General features: G+C 37.4%; 2 protein-coding genes across 3 annotated transcripts in view; one reads left to right on the top strand and one right to left on the bottom strand.

Moving 5' to 3' along the window:
* Window positions 1-2,336: 2,336 nt before the first annotated feature.
* Window positions 2,337-8,657, bottom strand: LOC6034963 (nicalin-1). Its single transcript, XM_001845168.2, has 4 exons — window positions 8,285-8,657; window positions 7,909-8,096; window positions 3,331-4,134; window positions 2,337-3,273 (listed from the first exon to the last, which is right to left on the bottom strand). Exons 1-4 carry the CDS (start codon window positions 8,451-8,453, stop codon window positions 2,791-2,793), a joined length of 1,644 nt encoding a protein of 547 aa, XP_001845220.1. The 5' UTR covers window positions 8,454-8,657; the 3' UTR covers window positions 2,337-2,790.
* Window positions 8,658-15,709: 7,052 nt separating this feature from the next.
* The window catches only part of LOC6034965 (meckelin), a 34,220-nt gene continuing 26,018 nt past the window's right edge, over window positions 15,710-23,911 (top strand). Inside the window, exon 1 of one of the 2 annotated variants that reach the window (XM_038264080.1) lies at window positions 15,710-16,065. In XM_038264080.1, coding sequence (XP_038120008.1) covers window positions 15,837-16,065 — 229 coding nt within the window. In that variant the 5' untranslated portion in view covers window positions 15,710-15,836. The remainder of the gene's footprint in view (window positions 16,066-23,911) is intronic. The other variant, XM_038264081.1, reaches the window with a different exon arrangement.

The following is a 23,911-nucleotide window of genomic DNA, read 5'->3' as shown; positions in this document are numbered from 1 at the left end:
GTGGCACCAAAAACTTACAAGGCAAAAAGGTTTAAAGAATAAAACAAATCCTAATTCTGGATTTTAAAAACATACAAAAATAACTGGAAACTCTTAACATGTTGAAATTTAAGAGCTTTTTTTTATTTTTAAAGATCTGAATATTTGAAATTCAGGATTATTCTATTTTCAATTTTCGTCAAATTGGTTTAAAAATACAAAGCATTCAGAGCAAAACATATGTAAAATATAAATTTATTTAAAACAAAAACATATCTAGAGTTTTTTTTTTTTTTGAAAAGGTCCTATAAACCAAATTTTCAATTTTTGCTTTTTGGGTGTTTTTTAATACCTCTGACTCAAGGCGGTTTTAAAAACACCCAAAAAGCAAAAACTGAAAATTTGGTTTATTGGACTTTTTCAAAAAAAAACTCCAGATATGTTTATAGGACCTATTTAAAAAAAAATATCTAGATAAATAAAACCTTATTTTAACTTGAAAGCCAAAGTAAAAATGTAAAAGTAAAAAAAAGAAATTTCATAGGTTTAATTTTAAAAAAATATATTTTTAATTAATTTAATGAATAAAAAAATCCGAGTTCAGTATTTAAATAACATACAAAACTGAACTACAAACTATTTATAAATTTTAAGAGTTTTCATTTTGCATGATTTTGAAACATACCGTAAATTGTTTGTTGCCCCACTTAAGAAGCTATTAGACTATGGCAAACAAACAAACTGTTTGACAATTTTTGATTTTATTGCTAACAAGTTTGGCAAACTGTCAAACACAAAAATGTGCGTTTTTGTTTGAGCTTGTTTGTTTGTCAAAGTCTAATAGCTCCTTTAGTCATCCCAAAGGCTAGTAGAATCCCCCCAAATATCCTTAGAATAGGTATTTTTTTTATTTTCTTTTTTTTTTACTCTCGATCTACCATCGACAAAATACGACTTTCCATCGAGAAATTACGATCGTAATTTTTCTGTTGAGAAATCTAGAGCGCGGATCGAGAAATTACGGTGGTAATTTCTAAATCTAACTTCAATTTTTTTTATGTTTAAAAATAACAAAATCAAAAATCTTAATTAATTTCTTTTTAATTTCAAACATTAAAAAAATCAAAAATTTCAAAAACATAAAAAATTTAACAATTTTGAAAAATTTAGGAAATTTCAATAATTAAAAAAAATCAAAAAAAAAATAAAATAAAAATTTAAAAATATTCAATAATTTAGAATTTTAAAAAATAGAAATTTTTCAATTTCATGATTATTGTTTAAATTTAAAAAAATGTAATTTTTAAATTTTAGAATTTTTTCAAATTTTTTTAAATTTTAATTTTTTTAAAGGTTTTGAAATTTTTAAAATTCTTGATTTTGCCTTCCTCACTGAGGTAAAGCTATAATCCTGCTCTAAAAATGAACTTTGTATAAAAACGTCGTAGACCCACCTTCATGTATACATATCGACTCAGAATCGAAATCTGAACAAATGTCTGTGTGTATGTGTGTGTGTGACCAACAAACTAGCTCATGTTTCTCGGCACTGGCTGAACCGATTTGACCCAAACCTGTTGCATTCGACTTGGTTTAGGGTCCCATAGATCGAGTTTTATACAAATTGAAGTTTCGATAAGTAGTTCAAAAGTTATGTATAAAAATGTGTTTTCACTTATATCCGGATCTCACTTAAATGTATGTAAGCTATGTCCGGATCCACCATCCGACCCATCGTTGGTTAGGTTATCAAAAGACCTTTCCAACGAGCCCAAAACATTGACGATCTGCCGATGACGACTGCCGTGAGATATGGCCACTTAAGGAATATTCATGTACTTTTTTATTCTGGATCTAAAAAATAGATGAAATTTGTGTACAACCATTGCTGGTAATGAGTGAGGAAGGCCCCAACCACATAGGTGGATTAAGTTAGTTTTTTTTAATTTAAAAAAAATTAAAAGGTTTCAAAAATTTCAATAATAAAAAAAACATTTTTTTTAATTTGTAATAATTGAAAACTTAGGAATTGAATTTTTTTTAAATTTACGATTTTTTTAAAAAATACGATCGAGTAATATCGATCGTGAGTCGAGAAATTACGATCAAACTATTACGATCGAATGCAATAATCACCACGATAACCTACAAATTTGCCGAAGACACCAATTCGATCAGAAAATCTCTTGTAGTTGGTTGTATGGAGCGTCGTATTCGTATGACAAAAATAATAATACAAAATAGCTTCTTTGGCATAGGAATTGGACATAAACAAAGTTTCATTCAAATAAAAAAAAATAAAAATCTTGAAAAAAATTCGAATTTCGGATTGATTCAAGAAAAAAAAACAGAATAACTTCACTCTCAAGGTTCACTTTATTCCTTCACCTAATCACGCCGCAGGTATTTCAGATCCTCACCGGGTGCCGCTTTTTCCCACTCAAAACTCTACACCTAAACAATCGCAAAACAAAACAATCTAACGAAGAAAACCTAAATTCAACACGATGTATGTCGTCATGCGAATGAAAACGAAAAAAAAAACACGACTTCTAAATGCAGCGACTAGCCAACCCGCTTGTGGTTGCATGTGTGTGTGTGCAAGGAGTGGGGGTGGGATCGTCTACTGATTGCATGCAAATATGAATGAATGTCTCTAGCTTCGGTTTCACTTAATCCTAGTGGTGAGGGGATTTTCTGAGTTTGATCGCCAGCTGGCGGCGGACCTTTTTTTTTGTTTGCACAATTTGAGTTTTTAAATAGTTTTGAGAGAAAAGTGCGATGAGAAGGATGTTTGGTGGTTATTTTTTTCTAGTTGACCTTGGTCTTGCTAACGGTCAGTCGACACACGAAGGTGTACAGCTTTGGGAAGTAGAAGATGGCAAAGTAGATGACGGCCAGGTACGCGACGATCATGAAGGTGAGGAAGAGATCGAAAACGGCCGGCTTGACGTTGTAGATGTTGAGCAGCGCGTCCCGCTCGTCGTACAGCATAAAGTCGGGCTCGCGGGCGTCCGGCTTTTCGTGGATCTGCTTGACGTTTTTGAGGTACTTTTCGAAGGCGCCCTTGAGATCGTTGTTTTGCTGGGTCGAGCGCACCTGCAGCCACGGCCGGATGGTGTCTTTGGTGATGGCCATGGTGCCGGTGAAGATCTCGCCGCCTTCGGCCGGAAGCTGGTAGATGTAGGCGGCGAGCGACTCGGCCAGAATCTTGACGTTCGTCTCCAGCCGGTCCAGCTGCTCCTCGGGGTCCTCGTCCGCGAAGATGGTGTTGCGCACCGGATCCTTGTGGGACTGCAGCAAGAAATAGGAATTAGTATCTCAAGGCAGTTTTAAGCATACAACAGTTACCTTCAAATTGGACAGCGTGAACGCGGGCATTCGCTTCATGCTGAACCGTTCGTGTTCCCACGCGAGCAGCGTATCGGCCAGGTTAATCTTCTTGTGGACTCCCTCGACGGTGTAGTTTCCGTAGCGTTGGGCGACCGTCTTCAGCGTCCGGTAGAACCCGTTCATCGCCGTGCCCTCCTTGGGCGGTTTCGACACGTGCATGAAGATGCTGTCGCTCATCTTTGCGATCGAGTCCAAACACACCACAAACTCGGCCTGCTGAATCTGCACGTTCTCGTCCAGGTTGGTGTCGAGCCACTTCTTCATGCCCTGGAAGTTGAGCAAACTGCCCGACTCCGAAATCAAGAACATCAGCCGATACTTGGGAATGCTGGCGTGCAGCTTGCTGAACAGCTCGACCAGCGTGAGCAACGCGGCCACATCCCCATTCGGCAGCGGCCCGTTGACCAACCCGAACGTGTCCAAATGGGCCGTCAATATAATCAACGGAAGCTTACTGTCGCCGTCCGTCTTCAGCTTGCCCGCCCCGCTCGGCGTCAGCTCACCCTGGATGATCGGAATCTTGGACTGCTTGTTCGGGTTGTGGCTCGTGCCGGACACCACAATCTGGTACCCGTTGGCGGAAATCGAACCGAGAATCTCGCTGATGGCGGACTCGCGCTGCTGGGAAGACTTTTGCTGGGCCGACACCGTCGTGGTCTTGGTGATGTCGTTGATGATCTCGTCCAGCTTGGGATTTCTGCTAAAGTAGACCGGAATCGAAATCTCCTGCGCCATCATCGCCTGCTCCAGCAGGTGGATGTGCTATTTTGTTGGGAAGAGGGAGGGAGAAAAAGAAGCCAAATCAGCCACAAATAGGTAAATCCATTTAGGGGGTGGGTAAGTTTGCATGCGGCATTCTAATCGCATTTATGTTTCCACTGACGTAATAATGGGGAGGTGAACATGTTTGGCGCATCCATAAGGGTTCCGAGTATGGTTTATGTTTCAAAGGTTGGTATTTTTTTTAATTGAGGAGCAATTCCAGCTCAAATCAGGATTTTTTCCGACCCTCTCCGATTTCAATGAAACTTTATAGAATGTTATCCTAGGCCTATACTGCCGTTCTACGCATAATTGTCCGACCAAGTATTTTCTTACGCGGAATCATTAGTTTTACTGAGCATCATATCTTGTTTACCTGTTGTATAGCAAGAGAATCACAAATAGGAACCCACGGGACAATTATGCGTAGAAACACAGAAATCGGTCGAAAAATATCAATCGCGTTTTTCTCAGTTGCACTTTTTTGAACATGGGACAATTATGCGTAGAACGGCTGTATATAAGCCATTTTTGTGTGTATGGAGCCAATAGTACTCGAAAATAACATTTGAGAAGGGCGTAAGGTATTTAAATATTTTTGTATTTTGTAATTTAAAAATTACTGTATCTCGAAGCCGTTGTGCTGTATCAAAAAGTGGTCAAAGACAAACTTGTAGGAAATTGGACGGGTTTCTGAAAAAAAATACACTGAAACAAAAATAACGCCACATCTATGAGATTTTTTGATTTTTAAGTCTAAAACTTAAATTTAAGGTGATGTCACGATTTTTTTTCGTTCAAAATTTTTGGGGAAATAGCCTAAGATGTTACAAAAAGACTGACGAAAAATGCAGGATGGTATGTCTCTCCTAAAAAAATACAAAAATCATTTACTAAAACTGTATTTTTGAAAAGTAGTCTAAACGTCAACATTTTTGAAAACCGGTAGTGGGAATCGATTCTCCAGACAATTTTACATAAAAGTCTCCATATTGACTATTGTCCTATGTCCAATCCTTGGGAAGATACAGCGGTTTTAAAAAAGAAAATGTTGAAAAAACGGGGTTTTTTTGTGGTTTTTGGCATTTTCTATATGACAGACTTGGTTTTTCAGTCTCGTAAATATTTTGCCGGAAAGCTCGTCCAATTTCCCATATGTTTGCCTTTGACAGCATTTCAATTGAATGTAAGGGCTTACAGATATAAGCTTAATTACATTGCTTGCAACTGAAAATAGAATATTTTTTTCAGTGTGGTAGAAAACAGGATAGTAAATTAACGTAAATATAAAAACGACATAAATCAAAAAGCTGTCAAAGGCAAACTTATGGGAAATTGGACGAGCTTCCGGTAAAAATATTTACGAGACTGAAAAACCAAGTCTGTCATATAGAAATTGCCAAAAACCACCAAAAACCCCGTTTTTTCAACATTTTCTTTTTTAAAACCGCTGTATCTTCCCAAGGATTGGACATAGGACAATAGTCAATATCTGAATTTTTTTTTTGAAAAGGTCCAATAAACCAAATTTTCAGTTTTTGCTTTTTGGGTGTTTTTAAAACCGCCTTGAGTCAGGGGTATTAAAAAAACACCCAAAAAGCAAAAATTGAAAATTTGGTTTATTGGTCCTTTTCAAAAAAACTCCAGATATGGAGACTTTTATGTAAAATTGTCTGGAGAATCGATTCCCACTACCGGTTTTCAAAAATTTTGACGTTTAGACCACTTTTCAAAAAAACAGTTTTAGTAAATGAGTTTCAGTGTATTTTTTCAGAAAGCCCGTCCAATTTCCTACAAGTTTGTCTTTGACCACTTTTTGATACAACGCAACGGCTTCGAGATACAGTAATTTTTAAATTACAAAATACAAAAATATTTAAATACCTTACGCCCTTCTCAAATGTTATTTTCGATTACTATTGGCTCCATATACACAACAATGGCTTATATAGGCCTAGGATAACATGTCTATGAAGTTTCATTGAAATCGGAGAGGGTCGGGTACAAAAGTACCAGAAAAAAACCTGATTTGAGCTGGAATTGCTCTGAGGAAAAATAATAGATATTTTTCGATTTGCACTAAACGATTTAACCTTTCAGTTGTCACATGAATTAACTTTGTTACACTTTGTAAGGACACTAGTAAGGAAAGGTCAACATATGCGACACAATTTATAGGACAGATAAAGGATTATTTAATAAATAAATTCACAATAAAATCAAAAAGATTAGACAAATGATAAATAGACTTGATATTACTAGTACATTAAAGAAAAGTATATTTTAAATAAAAAAAAAAACACAAAGTTTGTTATCAATTGGTTTGTAATTGGAGTGTAAAAGCTTTGAGAGATAAGAAATGAAAAGTTAGTAAAATCAAAATCGAATGATGGATATTAAATAGAAGAATCAGTGAAGAAGTGACAATCAGTAGAGCAAAATAAAAATAGGAGATAAGCGGTACCTGAGAAAGAAGAGAAGAGAAACCCCGTTGTGCGATGTTTCAGGTACATCCACAGCAGTTGACTCAACATACTGCGAATCAAAACAATACCGTCTACAATCACAAATTACTTCCCTTTCCCACATTGTCGCGCCTCTTTCTTTTAACCGTCTCGACTCTGACCCGCGGTGGTCAAAGGTTTGCGAGTCGTTGCCACAGGCCACCAGCTAGGTTACACCTTGTCATCATGATGACTAAACCAAGCCAACGTGGAGGTAAGAAAATAGGACACTTGCAAGGAACCAGAGCCATGCTGTTTTGTCCAAACAGCACTACGGATGTAGTTGGGCTCCTTCCGGGATGTTCCTCGCCTGGGTGTCAACCGACGAGTATCGTCAGTATCATGCACCCTTGGCCTGCTTTCAGAAATTTACAGGTTGTGCAAAAAATCTTTGACCGAGTTATTTTTTTTTAAAATACTGATTTATTCAAAAAAATCGAAATATTGGTCGCAAAAAAATTTCAACTTCATTTTTCGATGTAAAATCAAATTTGCAATCAAAAAGTACCTTAGTGAAATTTTGATAAAGTGCACAGTTTTCACGTCGGATTAAAAAATACAAAAATTAATATTCTTATGAAAAAGACCGATTTCGTAGAGAATTGCTCAGCTGTCCCAATTCGGCCCACATGGCGGTATCCAAAGTTTTTATCTGTGAGAAAAAAAAACCTTCATTTTAACATTTTCATATTTTTTTATGGAACTAACAGCAAGGAAGTATAGCCTAGGATGTTCCAACAATATGGTACTGGAATGCTTTCAACAAAAGATACAGAACGTTCAATCGTAGTCTTTTGTCCATTATTGTGAAACACCTGATAATAATTGATAATTCCACAAAAAAATATCTTACAATTCATAAAAGCATAACTAAGTCTAACTTTCATTGGTTCCAGTGCTTGAAGGCATTTTTTTTGTAAATAAGAAATCACAAAATTTCCAAAAACGGAATTACAGTGGACTCTCTCGTTGTCGGTATTGAAAGGACCGTCGAGAGAGGGAGTTATCAAATTATAGAACAAATATAAAAGCTGTCTTCCTGAATGAAGGGACTGAAAATTTTATTGACAGCTGGAGCAATATTGATATCGAGAAGATCGACAGCCAGAGATGCCACTGTATTAATCTGGGAAGCTGAAATTTTCAATTATTTTGATCAATTATACAGTTTTTTTTTTACATTTCAAAGTCGGAATTCTACAATTTTAGATTTTAGAAATTTTCAATTTCTTAGTCCCTCATCCTTGGAATTTGACATTAACTTCCCTACCTGTTTCTCCTCCAGACTTAGCTGGGCGGTATCCTCCGGCAGCCGAATGACCAGACCGCCTGCCTTGGCACGGATCTCCCGGAACTGGTCGATGGTCATGTCCTGGAAGCGGGCCACGATGCAGTGCCTCGAGGTTTGCCAGGTGTACAGGGACTTTGCTTCCAGATTCAGTGCCGAGGCGCGACAACCTATAATAACACAGAGGAAAATATTACTTTAATTCAATTAACAACCTAATTAAGGGGGCAACTTTCCCCCAATTCACCCTACAAAGTGGGTGAAAAAAATTATAACCTCAACGCGGGGGGACGGGAAAGGCCACTTTCGTTTCGGAACGGTTCCGATTCCACACAGAACACAAATCTAAGCAACTCACCGTACGGAGTACCGTGCACGTCAAACTGGGCCATCCGCTGGACACCGAACTCGCTGGCCGCGAGCACCGGATTCGAGGAGCAAAGAATCAGAATCGGTAATGTGATCAGCAGATAGTAGGGCAAGCCCCCACGGAAGAAGTCGGCGAAATTGTCCGCGTCCTCGAACATTTTGGCACTCTGGTGGTGTTGTTCCCTGCGGTCACTCCGGGGCTGCGGACACGGGTGGACGTGTTTTCACTTCACGGTGCGAGCTTTGAGTGGTGATATTTTTTTTTTCTTCACTTTTCACAACCCGAAAAGAACCGCACAGCCACCAGCACTTAATTAGGGGACGACGGGACGACTGTCATCAGAGGGGTTACGAAAGTTGGACACGAACGGTGATTTGATAGGAAAGTACAGGGCCGCATCGAGGGTGGAAAGAAAAGTGGGACGATGACATTTCGTTTCGCTGCACAGTGGGAGCGACAGTGCAAAGCGTCAGGACAAAACAAAAAGGTTATGCAGCAAGGTTGCAAAAACAAGATTTTTTTTTTTTTTTAAATTAAATATGTCTTTATTGAACATTCTTCTAATAATTACATTTCTTTTACATGATAAGTGGTATGGCCTAATGCTCTTCATCTTTGTTGTATTTTTTGTTTTATTATTAACTGATCACATTTATTTATTTGCTTCAAATTGCTTTACATTATTGCATTGAATTAAATACATTTGGGTAAAAAAGAAAAAAAAACACTTTAACAACTAATCCTAACTTAAAACTAAAAAAAAATAAATTCATTGAAATATTCAAAATCACTAGAACGAGTAAACTACGAACTGTATTTTAAGATGAATGCTCCAAGCGTTCTTACTTGTTCCTGGCGAGTTTTGCAACCACGCAGTGTTGTTGTCATCTCGATGAAAATGTTCAAAAGTTCTTGTGGTGAAAACAGGTCACTACTGCCTTCACCCGTTGATGTTGGTTGGTTTTCCCTCGGTTGCTGACTGAAGCCAGGAGGTGTTGTATTCTCTGCAACTCTTTGCCGCTGATTCAACGGCAATGGCTGCAGATTTGGAACCACTCGAACAGATCCTGCTCCTGGTGACGCCAAAGCAGGAAAATCCACGTCCGTGTATGCTGGTGGTGTTTTGCGACGATTTGGTTGGTGCCTCGTCGTCGCTTGCTGCCGAATTTTTACAAATTCAGCTCGTTTTGGGCAGCTTCGATTCTTGGTAGAATGGTCGCCGCCGCAATTGAAGCATTTCGCTTCGATGTTCTCGTTGATTGTTTCGCAAGCTTGAGTTTTGTGCTCACCTCCGCAGGTTGCACAACGACTCTTGATGAAACAGTTCCTTCCACCATGCCCAAACTGCAAACAGTTCGAACACTGTGTCACGTCACGGTGCACTGGACGATAACGTTCCCAAGTCACGATGATGTTGAAAATTGCCCGAACTGCTTTCAGCTCTGACGGCGTTGTCGATCCTCTCTCGAGATGAACCAGGTACAGTTGATCACGATACTTGATGTCCTTGTTGTGTCTCGTCATCTTGAAGACTTCGATCACGTTCAACTTCAGAGTTTTGAGCTCTTCTTTCAGCACACTCACATCCATGTCGTACAGGCCTCGGAGGACCTGTTTCATGGGGCGTTTACCTGGATCGTCATGGCTGTAGTATTCAATCTTTGTGTTGTTCAGGAAATCCCGAACGTAGTTGTAATCCTTTCTGGTAGGTAGCAGAATTTTGAGTCCATCAGCACACAAGCGAATGGAAGCTCGTAAAGCACCAGATTTGATAAACCCGGTCAGCCACTTTCGCACCGAATCCGATGACGATGTTTTCACAAAAATGGGTGGCAACTTTTCCCGTCGTTCAAATTCTTCCTTCTCGCTCACGTCCACAGGAGGGTAGCGAACTGGTTTCCAGACAACTTTTGAGCGTCCTTGCTCAAACTGCCTGGCTTTGCAGGTAGCGCTTCGGCATTCTTTAGCTTCTTCAAATCTGCCGATCCTGCTGGTGAGGACCGCCTCTTTTTCTTGCCGTGAGGCATTTTTGCACTTTTTAAGCACTTTTCAGGAGCTAATATCCAGGAGTACCTCACTGATTGGTGTTCCACAAGGGAATCGCAAAAACAAGATTTTTAAGCACGAGTCGTACATTTATCCAACGAGGTTTGGTTATTAAGCAAACAATCACTGTTCGGCTAATAACACCAATAACCTATCTACAATAACTTAGGCTGGTACAAATTATATAGAATAAAAGACAAGCCTCACCCGACAAACTTCGTTCTGCCATCTTTTCGTTTTTAGCTCTATTGATTTTTCACCTTCTTTGATCAAAATTTGATTATACGTAGCTTTTCCCATACCGTCGGCAGATTTTCCGGAATCGGTACCAGAGTGGCCAAAGTTGTAACTTTTTGGCGTAAGAACCTTTCTTGTACTTATACGAACCCAACGCAACAAAGAACACCACGATCCGACGCTCCGTGTTAAACTGATTCGCGTTTGAACAAACCCATCGACATTTTTTATATATATAGATTTTAAATTTAAAATTTTTTATCCATATAAGGCTCTACATAATTTTGCAGGTTGGCCATACATTAATTGCATGTGAATAGTTTAAAAAACTGTATCTTAAGGGGTTACACACATGTAGAAAATAAAAAAATCATATTACCGGAAATTTTTTAAATCAAATTAAAAGATGATTTTCAATCACTCGCAAAAGTTTCATGAAGAAATTTTTCGCAATTCGCAATTTTCAGTGTAAGAACGGGCCTTGACCGATCTTATGCACTTGGTTCCCGACGAACACGCACTGCCCTTACACCTACATCTCACCCTTGCTCTGAGTCAGTACGAGCAGCACGCTAGAACACGCTTTGAGTGTTCGTGCCAGGCATGCACACCTTCTTTTCCGGTTACGCATTTTAACTCGGCCGGGGGTGGTACATTACGTAGGGTTTGATGTAAGTATAAGCGCCTAACCATTTATAGTGTGCCTATCAACTTTCATTAAAGCAAAAACTGTTTTATTTTTAGTTTGAATTCAAAACTTATTGTTATTTACTGTGTTTTGTTTTCTCCTGAAATCTTCCCTATTGTTGAGTCTGTTTATCTGTTGCTATTTCTTTTGTCGCGGTTAGAGGGTGACGATTCTCGAGATTTTCAATTTCCCGGGAATCGAGAGTTGAATTTAGCAATTTCCCGGGAATTCCCGGGACCCGGGAGTTTTTTTAACCATGCCAATAGTGTCAATAATTTATAAAAAAAAAAGTAATAAATGTGTTTCTTTCAATGAAGTCAGTTGCAATTAATTCATACTTTTTCGATAAAACGATAATTAGTAGCCTCATTATTTTCGGGAACTATGTCTACCTTTGAATTTTCTTCTGAATCTGCAAATACAAGAACGTTTCTTGAGCTTTTTAGAACTCAAAACGGTAGGTTAAAATGTTTACGAATCTTAATTCACACTGAGTCATTTTTCAAAAGAAGCACAAACTTGTTGCATGAACTTGTTGCTAGGTTTTTGTGAAGCAAAAAACATGGCTTATATATAATTTTCCAGTATCGGGAATCTTGCAATATGATCAAAAAATCGACCCAAATCAACAATTTAAAGTTCAAAAGGGTTTTCCATCTAAGAATATATAAAAATAAATGAAAATGATAATTTGAATAAAAAATGATTTCATTTCTTGGGTGTAACTGCTAAGTATGCTTTTAAGTAAATTTTTGAGACCACATTATTTTGGGTTCTCTCAATTATAGTAGAATTTTTTACTGAAGATCGGAGCAATCTGCGACCACTAATCAGTTTTTATGTTCATTAGCAATTAAACCTTTTCCCCACGAAGACGTGTTTTCACTCAGCGTAACCACTCCCATTAGGTTATGGGCCCAGAAGTGGGAAGAAAAGTTTAGAAGTTTCTGGAAGCGAAAATTGAAGAAGTTCTGCAATTTTCGCTTCCAGAAACTTCTAAACTTTTCTTTTTTGATAAGTTAAAATTTACACGTTCTTTATAAGAATATTTGGGAAGCATTGGTTTATTCGAAAGAATATTGAACATCCAATGTTCTAAACAATTCAGATTTTTTTTTAAATTCTGATTAGTTAATATAATTTTGCTTCGATATTTATAAGTTAAAAATTTCCCGGGAGTCTCGACCAAATTTCCCGGGAATCGAGAGGTCCAAAAATTGCCGAATTCCCGGGAAATTTTTCCCGGGAATTCCCGCTCGTCACCCTCTAGTCGCGGTGTTTTATTACAATTTTTGGTCCTAAGCATGTTATAAAAGTTTACCAAAAATACAAAAATAATAATATTTGTGTTAATCCTTTAACCATTCCATAAATTGAGTAAGGGCTCAAACCTCACTTGTTGAAAAAAAAGGGTGAAGATTGAAAACAATTGACAGTAAAAGAGAATTTATTTTATTAAAATCAAGTATCAATAGTAAGAGAATGATGAGCGTATTTTGAAGAATAAAAATGAGAAGCTAGATGTATTAGATGTAAAATTAGACAATAGTTAATAAATAGAGATACAAAACAAGCTTAGATTATAGTTATGATAATTTATAGGACAGATAAAGAATTATTAAATAAATTCGCAATGAAATCAAAAATGATTAGACAAATGATAAATAGACCTGATATACAGTACATTCAAGAAAAGTATATTTTTAAGGAAAAAAAAAAAGTTTGTTGTCAATTGATAGAAAAGAGTGGAAAAGCTTTGAGAGATAAGAGAATCAAAAGTTAGTAAAATTAAAATCAAATGTTGGATATTAAATAGAAGAATCAGTGAAGAATTGGGAATCAGAAGAGCAAAATAAAAAGAGGAGATAGGTGGTAGCTGAGAATGAAGAGAAGAGAAACCCCGTTGTGCGATGTTTCAGGTACATCCACAGCAGTTGACTCAACATACTGCGAATCAAAACAATACCGTCTACAATCACAAATTACTTCCCTTTCCCACATTGTTGCGCCCCTTTCTTTTAGCCGTATCGACTCTGACCCGCGGTGGTCAAAGGTTTACGATCCGTTTCCACAGGCCACCAGCTAGGTCATCATGAAAACCAAGCCAACGTGGAGGTAAGAAAATAGGACACTCGCAAGGAACCAGAGCTATACTGTTCTGATCAAGATAATTCGGATGATCTAACAGAACTACGGATGTAGTTAGTTGCGCTCCTTCCAGGATGTTCCTTACGTGGACGTCAACCGAAGAGCACGCAACAAGGTCAGTGCCATTGCATGCTCTTAGGTATCAATCCTTGGCCTGCATCAATTTTAAATAAAAAGTTCAAGCAAAAATCTACCTGTTTCAAAACACAGGCAAAACAACAATGCAAAATTTTGGACCGGCATCCTGGCAGGTAAACAAAACTGTTGGATTTCACAACACAACAATTCAAGCAAAACAAATGATCTTTCATGAATCAAAAGGTTCGACTTACCGGACTGTGCCATTGTCGTGATCGGGGACTTTTTTTTATAATAAAAACACAGATATTTTTCAATTAACAAACAACACGTCTTAACTACAGATTGTCAAGGCAAACAGATTGGCCAATGTTTCTGGACACCAACCGCCCTTTACGCCCAGCAAAACTGTTGTGCTGTGCTGATTTATTTTGCATCGGCCAATCTGTCTCCCTCGACAATCTGTAGTCTTAACGTCAACAAACTAAAATGGAAGCAAAAAAGAACGGTTCATCCAGAGAGAAGGGAAATGAGAGGGTACACTGGGAATTTATGTTTGACCCCGTAACGCGGTACACGCGGTACACGTCTCAGCAGTCTAGAAAAAAATCTGGGTGCTCAATTTTCGTTCAGTGGCGAGTTGAGGCGTTACATTTTAACTGACATTTCTCGCTGTCATTATTTTTTTTTCAAAGAATTAAAAATGTCAAAACATTCAATGCGATAGCAGCAGCGTGTGGGGGTGTAATTGTTGCAACAATCTCTGTCGTCGGCGTGGTCCACTTGCTTGGAGATTGGGCGTATCCTATCCAGGTTTTTAAGCGAAGATGGCGTTCGGACGGCGAACATCCGAAATGTCAAAATCTTGCAGTAGCACCAACATTAGAAAACAAATGTGACTGTCATGCCATGGCACACTTTTTTTCGGAATATTGGTACCACTGCGTGATTTTGAAATTTCGGACGTTCACCATTCAAACGCCATCTTCGCTTAAAAACCTGGATACGGACTGGCACGCATGTCAGCTTTCCAGCTGGGATGGCAGGAACGATTTAGTTCGTGTTTTACCGGAGCAGCTTTACGGACACGATGCTATGCTGCTGCTGTTTATCAGCGGAGGGACGCCTACGCAGATTATGCTGCCGGTCAATTCGAGATCACGTGTGATGACCTGCTTCTGCTGCTTCCAGGCGAACTCTCAGGCACACCACGAGACCGTGTGGACAGCTAGACTAAGATAAAACGCCTTCGTTAGCTGTCCGTATTTGAATTGATATGAAATTGGTATCATTCGATACCACTTCCGAATGGTTTACATTTCTGTCATCTTTCCTCAAAAGCAATTGTGCAAATTGTTAACAACATTTGCCGAACAAATAATGCTAGGTGGCTAATGGATAACTTGGAAACTCGGTAACTCCGTAACGTAACTGCTGTGCTGCTTCAAATCAAAACTCAACTGATTTATTTTACTTTTTATTGCCATTTTATTTTATTAATGCAATGAACATAAAACCATAAAATTGAATTGAATTTATTTTTTTGAATAAATATTTGTGTTTTAAAAGCGTGTATCGGTTCGATTTGGCATGCTTAACAACCCCACAAAAAAAATCCGGAGAAATTTGTCCGGAAAATGGTAAAATTTTCACTTTACTGAAAATATCCATATAAAATCCGGGTTTCGTGCTAACTATTTTGACAGCTAGAATACCCGCTTTACCTTACTAATCTACATACCTTTGGTCAGTGTAATCGAGGCTTCTGATTAGTGAGTCTGGATTGTATGAACATTTACACAGAATTTTTTGTAATTTAAATTTTAGGATCGCGTGCAAATGTTTTAAGATCATATTTTTTTATGTTTTTCATTCTTAAATAATGACATTATTCTGAATAATCATAAGAAAAAGGTAAAAGAACTGATTTTTTTTCTCAATCAGCCACGTGTTTGCAAAAGCCGGTATGAAATGCAAGGCTGTGGGATGGGTTGCAAACATTACCACCACCCTCGTAAATGCTATCATATGATTTTGGGCAAAATAACAATAAATACGACGAAACTTGTTTACTCCCCGGCTATAGTGGCGACCACGCCGAGGGACCGATTCGATGACTGCATGTCCGCATGACCAAAAACGGCGGATATCCATGGCAACATCAGCAAAACAAATCCGGCCACCCCAACCTCACAGTTTTGCTGTTCGTCGGAAGTTCCGATTCCACAGTCGAACGCGATCCCTCCTTAGAGTATGACCAAAGTGGGAAAATTGTATGTGGCGAAAGTGTTGTGAAAGCCGATGCCTTAATTAATAATTAATCAAACGTACACAACTCCAACGATGTTTTCAACGGGCGTGAACAGTGGCACATGGTGTCGCCAAAGTGTGCTCATTTTAAGTGTGTTTTCAGTGTTAAGCTTTTCGAGTGCCGAATCCGACTTTTACAATGTCAACGAAGTTGTCCTCTTTGCCACACCGGATGGTTGCCGGACCGGGGAGTACTTTGATACTTTCACGTTCAAGTGCAAACCCTGCGACGAGGGACTACATCTGCGGGTGGACGATAGGCGTAAGTGAACCTGTAGTTTTAGAATTGGGCAAGGCCTACTTTCATATTTTAATATTTTGAGACAGACTAATTAGGTAACTGGGTGAAAAGGTTACGTGCGAAAGTGTGAACTGTTTGATCGATTTCGGATTGTTCTTGAGGAAAGTGAAAATTTAAATGTCTGGTAAAAGAGAAAAAGATTCAACACTAATACACTAAATCGCCTCAATCATAAGTTTAATTTTATTTTAAATTGTTAATGACACTTATAGAACCAACAGTAAAGTAGAAAAAAACAGTTTAAAAAATTCCAATTTATGATTTCAAATCATGTTACAATATCTTCAAAAACACTTGTATAGAGATTTAGTCGAAACAAAAATTTATTCAAGGTAATTTAAAAAAAAATACCTACCTATAATATATTAGGCGTAATTGGACAATAAAATTTATTTTAATTTAAGGATTTTATTGTTCACAATGAAAGGGCTAGTTTTCCAAACCGCAAAAAAAAAAAAATTAACGTTTAGTGAAAAAAACTTACTTAACTTACTTTGCTGGTAGAATATGACCTCAAAATACTATGAGCAATACTCTACCAAAACCGGAAATGGATTTTATTTGTATTTTTTTATTTGGCTCAAACTATGCGGAGGCCTTCCCTCTGACCAAAGAAGCCATTTTGTGCCATTGGTTCGCCCATACAAGCCTCCATAAAATTTTGGCAGCTGTCCATACAAAAATGGTTCGTAAATATTCGAAATTCTGAATTGGGTACTAAAGCCCTATGTAAATTTTTATGTACAACGGTAAAAAACACGATTAAAAACCATTTCTGATCACTTTTTTTTTCATTTTAATGCAAATTTTTTTTTGACAGGACAACATTTTTTCTATGGATCAACTATGGTTCCCTTGGAACGAGCTGTCAAGTAGGAGCTTTTTCTGTCAAGAAGGACCGCGAGGCTAATTTTTCAAAATTGATTTAAAAATCCATTTTAAACTCTTTGTGGTCGTACAAAGGGTCATTGTACTCAGAAAAATAAGCTTTATCGCTGTAAACAATAATATCAGCAATCTATGCTTCATTTTAGGACCCAATTGGTTGTTGTTGTTGTTGATGATTTTATTAAGGGAACTTTAACCCTATGGGGTCCAATTTGATGTTTTTAGCAAAGTTTTAGGTATTGATTGTTCAGAAAAAATAGGTAGGTATACGGAAATAAATCTTCCCAGATTTTTTATTATTATTTTTGTCACAAAAACTTAATATGTTTCAGGGGACCAAAACTCGCAACTTTTGAGCCATAGAGAAGCAAGGTCAAAACATTCTTGGAAAGAATTGAAATTTTGTACATACAATTTTGATGACCTATTTTTTTATGTAAATTTGAATTTGCAATCAAAAATTACTTTTCAGGTTTTTTGATAAATTGTCTCATTGTCAAGATATAGCCATCGAAAGTTTTATGTCAATGAAATATATATACGGCATATATGCCGTTTTTGATTTAAAACATATAGTATTTCAGTAATATTTTCAGAAATTGTCTCACTTATGGTCACTATTTAAAACAATCGAAAACCTGCAATTATTTCACTGAAATCAAACTTTCGGGGGCTATATCTTGAAAACAAGACACTTTATCAAAAAATCTGAAAAATATTTTTTGATTGAAAATTCAAATTTACATGAATCATAACTTGGCGGCAATTTTTTTGACCACACTGACTAAAAATTAGCGGATCTTGGTCTCTAAAAACATGTAAATAAATCATAAAAAAAAACAATTTTGGAAATTCAATTTTTGTGAAAAAAAGTTAATAGGGTCCTAAAGCCCTATGTAAATTTTTATGTACCACGGTATAAAACGTATAAAACACGCTTAAAAACCATGTTTGATACCTTTTTGTTTTTTTTAAGCAAAAAAAAAGTTAACAAGAACCTTTTTTCGATAGATCAACTATGGTCCCCTTGGAAAGAACTGTCAAGTAGAAACTTTTCTGTCAAGAAGGGTCGCGAGGTTGATTTTTCAAAATTGATTTAAAAATCCATTTTAAACTCTTTGTGGTCGTACAAAGGGTCATTTTACTCAGAAAAATAAGCTAAATCGTTGTGAACAATAATATCAGCAATGTGAGCTTAATTTTAAATGGGGACTTGTATGACCGATTTCGTAGAGAATTGCTCCTACACGGAAAAAAAAGTGTTCCGGAAATCATGCAAATCGTACCATGAAATCGTGAATAACGCGATTTTTGCTTTACGAATTTTTGAACTATGCATATTGGGCACGAATTATCCAGGAATCGTGAATAAATATGCATGACTTTCCATGGCCGATTTCACTCGTAAACGTGAATAATGTTCATGATTTCATGAAATAGATGCATGCAGTCGTGAAAAATATTCACGATTTTATGAATAAAAATTCATGATTACGGTCGAAAAAATATACATCGTGAATAAAATTCATGATTTCATGCATAAAATTCATGAAATCGTGACTTTTATGCATGAATTCGTGCACAAAATTCATGAGTTCTGGAATATTTTTTATGATTTATTTTTGAAGGCGTAAAAAAATTCGAGATATCATGTATAAACTTCATGAAATCATGCATAAATTTCATGAATTCGTGATTTTTTTTTTATGAAATCATGAATTTAATTCACGTTTACGAGTATATTCGGGCATGTCTAATCATGCATATTTATTCACGGCTCCTGGCTTATTCGTGCCTAATATGCATAGTTCAAAAATTCGTAAAGTAAAACTCGTAATATTCACGATTTCATGGTACGATTTTCACAATTTCCGGATTACTTTTTCTGTACATTTACCATATCGTTCAACTGGGTGCAAATGTCGGAATTGACAAGGAACCCTGTTTTGTGAAAAAACGGAGGACATTTTATGTAATGCCAATGTACTCTGGCCCCACCTGGCCACTATGGAACCGGTAACCGGTTACCGGTGGTCACTGGGGACATTTTGGAATGTGCAAGGAACTCTGTCTTGTGACATATCAAAATTCATGAAATTTAAAACTGTGGCCATTGTATGTGATGCCAATGTACTCTGGCCACACTTGGCCACTTTGGAACCGGTCACCGGTTACCGGTGGTCACTGGGGACATTTTGGAATGTGCAAGGAACTCTGTCTTGTGACACATCAAAATTCATGAAATTTAAAACTGTGGCCATTGTATGTGATGCTAATGTACTCTGGCCACACTTGGCCACTTTGGAACCGGTCACCGGTTACCGGTTGTCACTGGGGACATTTTGGAATGTGCAAGGAACTCTGTCTTGTGACATATCAAAATTCATGAAATTTAAAACTGTGGCCATTGTATGTGATGCCAATGTACTCTGGCCACACTTGGCCACTTTGGAACCGGTCACCGGTTACCGGTGGTCACTGGGGACATTTTGGAATGTGCAAGGAACTCTGTCTTGTGACATATCAAAATTCATGAAATTTAAAACTGTGGCCATTGTATGTGATGCTAATGTACTCTGGCCACACTTGGCCACTTTGGAACCGGTCACCGGTTACCGGTTGTCACTGGGGACATTTTGGAATGTGCAAGGAACTCTGTCTTGTGACATATCAAAATTCATGAAATTTAAAACTGTGGCCATTGTATGTGATGCTAATGTACTCTGGCCACACTTGGCCACTTTGGAACCGGTCACCGGTTACCGGTTGTCACTGGGGACATTTTGGAATGTGCAAGGAACTCTGTCTTGTGACATATCAAAATTCATGAAATTTAAAACTGTGGCCATTGTATGTGATGCCAATGTACTCTGGCCACACTTGGCCACTTTGGAACCGGTCACCGGTTACCGGTGGTCACTGGGGACATTTTGGAATGTGCAAGGAACTCTGTCTTGTGACATATCAAAATTCATGAAATTTAAAACTGTGGCCATTGTATGTGATGCCAATGTACTCTGGCCACACTTGGCCACTTTGGAACCGGTCACCGGTTACCGGTGGTCACTGGGGACATTTTGGAATGTGCAAGGAACTCTGTCTTGTGACATATCAAAAATCATGAAATTTAAAACTGTGGCCATTGTATGTGATGCTAATGTACTCTGGCCACACTTGGCCACTTTGGAACCGGTCACCGGTTACCGGTGGTCACTGGGGACATTTTGGAATGTGCAAGGAACTCTGTCTTGTGACATATCAAAATTCATGAAATTTAAAACTGTGGCCATTGTATGTGATGCTAATGTACTCTGGCCACACTTGGCCACTTTGGAACCGGTCACCGGTTACCGGTGGTCACTGGGGACATTTTGGAATGTGCAAGGAACCCTGTCTTGTGACATGTCAAAATTCATGAAATTTTAAACTGTGGCCATTGTATGTGATGCCAATGTACTCTGGCCACACTTGGCCACTTTGGAACCGGTCACCGGTTACCGGTGGTCACTGGGGACATTTTGGAATGTGCAAGGAACCCTGTCTTGTGACATATCAAAATTCATGAAATTTTAAACTGTGGCCATTGTATGTGATGCCAATGTACTCTGGCCACACTTGGCCACTTTGGAACCGGTCACCGGTTACCGGTGGTCACTGGGGACATTTTGGAATGTGCAAGGAACCCTGTCTTGTGACATGTCAAAATTCATGAAATTTTAAACTGTGGCCATTGTATGTGATGCCAATGTACTCTGGCCACACTTGGCCACTTTGGAACCGGTCACCGGTTACCGGTGGTCACTGGGGACATTTTGGAATGTGCAAGGAACCCTGTCTTGTGACATATCAAAATTCATGAAATTTTAAACTGTGGCCATTGTATGTGATGCCAATGTACTCTGGCCACACTTGGCCACTTTGGAACCGGTCACCGGTTACCGGTGGTCACTGGGGACATTTTGGAATGTGCAAGGAACTCTGTCTTGTGACATATCAAAATTCATGAAATTTAAAACTGTGGCCATTGTATGTGATGCCAATGTACTCTGGCCACACTTGGCCACTTTGGAACCGGTCACCGGTTACCGGTGGTCACTGGGGACATTTTGGAATGTGCAAGGAACCCTGTCTTGTGACATATCAAAATTCATGAAATTTTAAACTGTGGCCATTGTATGTGATGCCAATGTACTCTGGCCACACTTGGCCACTTTGGAACCGGTCACCGGTTACCGGTGGTCACTGGGGACATTTTGGAATGTGCAAGGAACCCTGTCTTGTGACATGTCAAAATTCATGAAATTTTAAACTGTGGCCATTGTATGTGATGCCAATGTACTCTGGCCACACTTGGCCACTTTGGAACCGGTCACCGGTTACCGGTGGTCACTGGGGACATTTTGGAATGTGCAAGGAACCCTGTCTTGTGACATATCAAAATTCATGAAATTTTAAACTGTGGCCATTGTATGTGATGCCAATGTACTCTGGCCACACTTGGCCACTTTGGAACCGGTCACCGGTTACCGGTGGTCACTGGGGACATTTTGGAATGTGCAAGGAACCCTGTCTTGTGACATGTCAAAATTCATGAAATTTTAAACTGTGGCCATTGTATGTGATGCCAATGTACTCTGGCCACACTTGGCCACTTTGGAACCGGTCACCGGTTACCGGTGGTCACTGGGGACATTTTGGAATGTGCAAGGAACTCTGTCTTGTGACATATCAAAATTCATGAAATTTAAAACTGTGGCCATTGTATGTGATGCCAATGTACTCTGGCCCCACTTGGCCTCTTTGGATTCGGTCACCGGTTACCGGTGGTCACTGGGGACATTCTAAATTTACAAAGGTCCCAGTTATGTGATGTTCAAAAATGCTTTAAATGAATGAAAAATACAATAGTAACTTTAGTTAATTGGGTACCGATCGTTACTTTACAAAAATACAACAAAAACTTTAATTAAATACAAAAAGACCTAAGGGATTACAAGTGCAGTCCAGACTCGATTGTCTGATGTACTGATAATAGAATAATCGATAATTCGTATAATTTAGCCATTAATTTTTTGTCTCATTAATAACTCCAATTACAATAAAGTGATCTATTACAATTATGGGATTTATTTTTGTCATTGCAGATGATCAAACACTTTAATTTGACGAAAATAGAGTCATAGAGAGTTGAATTGAAAATTTGAAAAATAAAAAAACACCGAAATAAAATACTCAAAATACTCGACAAATTAAAAATCTTAAAATACTTCAAAAACTCTTTAAAAACTATTTAAAATACGCAAAATAAATTAAATACTTCAAAAACTCAAAATATTTGAAATACGCAAAATACATAAAATAAATAAAATGCTCAAAATACTTAAAATACTTTTTTGTATACTTCATTACAGAGTTTTAAAGCCGAAAACTAGTTCAACTTTTTACTTAAAATAATTAAAATACTTTAAATACTTCAAATTCTTAAAAAACTTAAAATACTTAAAATACTTAAAATACTTAAAATACTTAAAATACTTAAAATACTTAAAATACTTAAAATACTTAAAATACTTAAAATACTTAAAATACTTAAAATACTTAAAATACTTAAAATACTTAAAATACATAAAATACTTAAAATACTTAAAATACTTAAAATACTTAAAATACTTAAAATACTTAAAATACTTAAAATACTTAAAATACTAAAAATACTAAAAATACTTAAAATACTTAAAATACTTAAAATACTTAAAATACTTAAAAAACTTAAAAAACTTAAAAAACTTAAAATAATTAAAATACTTAAAATACTTAAAATACTTAAAAAACTTAAAAAACTAAAAAAACTAAAAAAACTTAAAAAACTCAAAAAACTTAAAAAACTTAAAAAACTTAAAATACTTAAAAAACTTAAAATGATTAAAATACTTGAAATACTTAAAATACTTAAAATACTTAAAATACTTAAAATACTTAAAATACTTAAAATACTTAAAATACTCAAAATACTCAAAATACTTAAAATACTTAAAATACTTAAAAATCTTAAAATACTTTAAAAAAACATAAAATACTTTAAATACACGGAAAAAAAAGTGTGCGAGAAATCGTGAATTTCGATTCATGAATTCGTGAATAATTTTGTGCATGATTTCGTGATACCTTTCATGATTTCATGAATTTTATTCATGAAATCGTGCATAAAAATGCACGAATTTATGAATTTAATTCATGGCAAAAATATTTTTACGAATATTCATGAATTTTCCTTCATGAAATCATGCATATCACTATTCATGATTTCATGACTGATTTTCATGAAGTCATGACTAAACTTCATGAATTCATGAAAAATATTCATGATTTTACGATTATTTATGCATGCGTAAATTTTACGTCGTAAAATTTTATTCGCGGATTTATGAATCATGTTTTTCATGATTTCATGAAAGTTTACATGTTTTCATGAATAAAATGCATGAATTCGTGCATAACATTCATGGGTTTATGAATTTGTATCCATGTTTATGACGAGTGATCTTGATCAATCAAGAACAGTTTCGTTCGAACTGTCAAGTTTGTTTTTCGCTTGCCAGTTCAGCCGCGTGTTTATTAGCCACGAAGTCAATCGCGTTGTGACTTGTCGCGTCCTGTTGTGTTTGCCAGTAAAAGTGACCGTGATTTGCGGACCCGGGATTTGGAGGTGCTGTCCACCGGAACCGGGAAAAGATCTGCGGCCGTTCCGTTGGAAATGGCAACGGAGCCAAGGGCTAGCAGGAAGAGGACCGAGCTGCAGGAGGAGGACCGAGTGGCAGTAGGAGAACCGAGCGCGGGAGGAGGACCGGGCGGCAGGAGGAGGACCGAGCGGCTAGAGTAGGACCGAGTGGCAAGAGGAGGGCCGAATGGCAGGAGGAGG

Source organism: Culex quinquefasciatus, chromosome 3 (assembly GCF_015732765.1).
Source record: "Culex quinquefasciatus strain JHB chromosome 3, VPISU_Cqui_1.0_pri_paternal, whole genome shotgun sequence".
NCBI lineage: Eukaryota > Metazoa > Arthropoda > Insecta > Diptera > Culicidae > Culex > Culex quinquefasciatus.
This window is presented reverse-complemented; position numbering and strand designations above follow the sequence as displayed.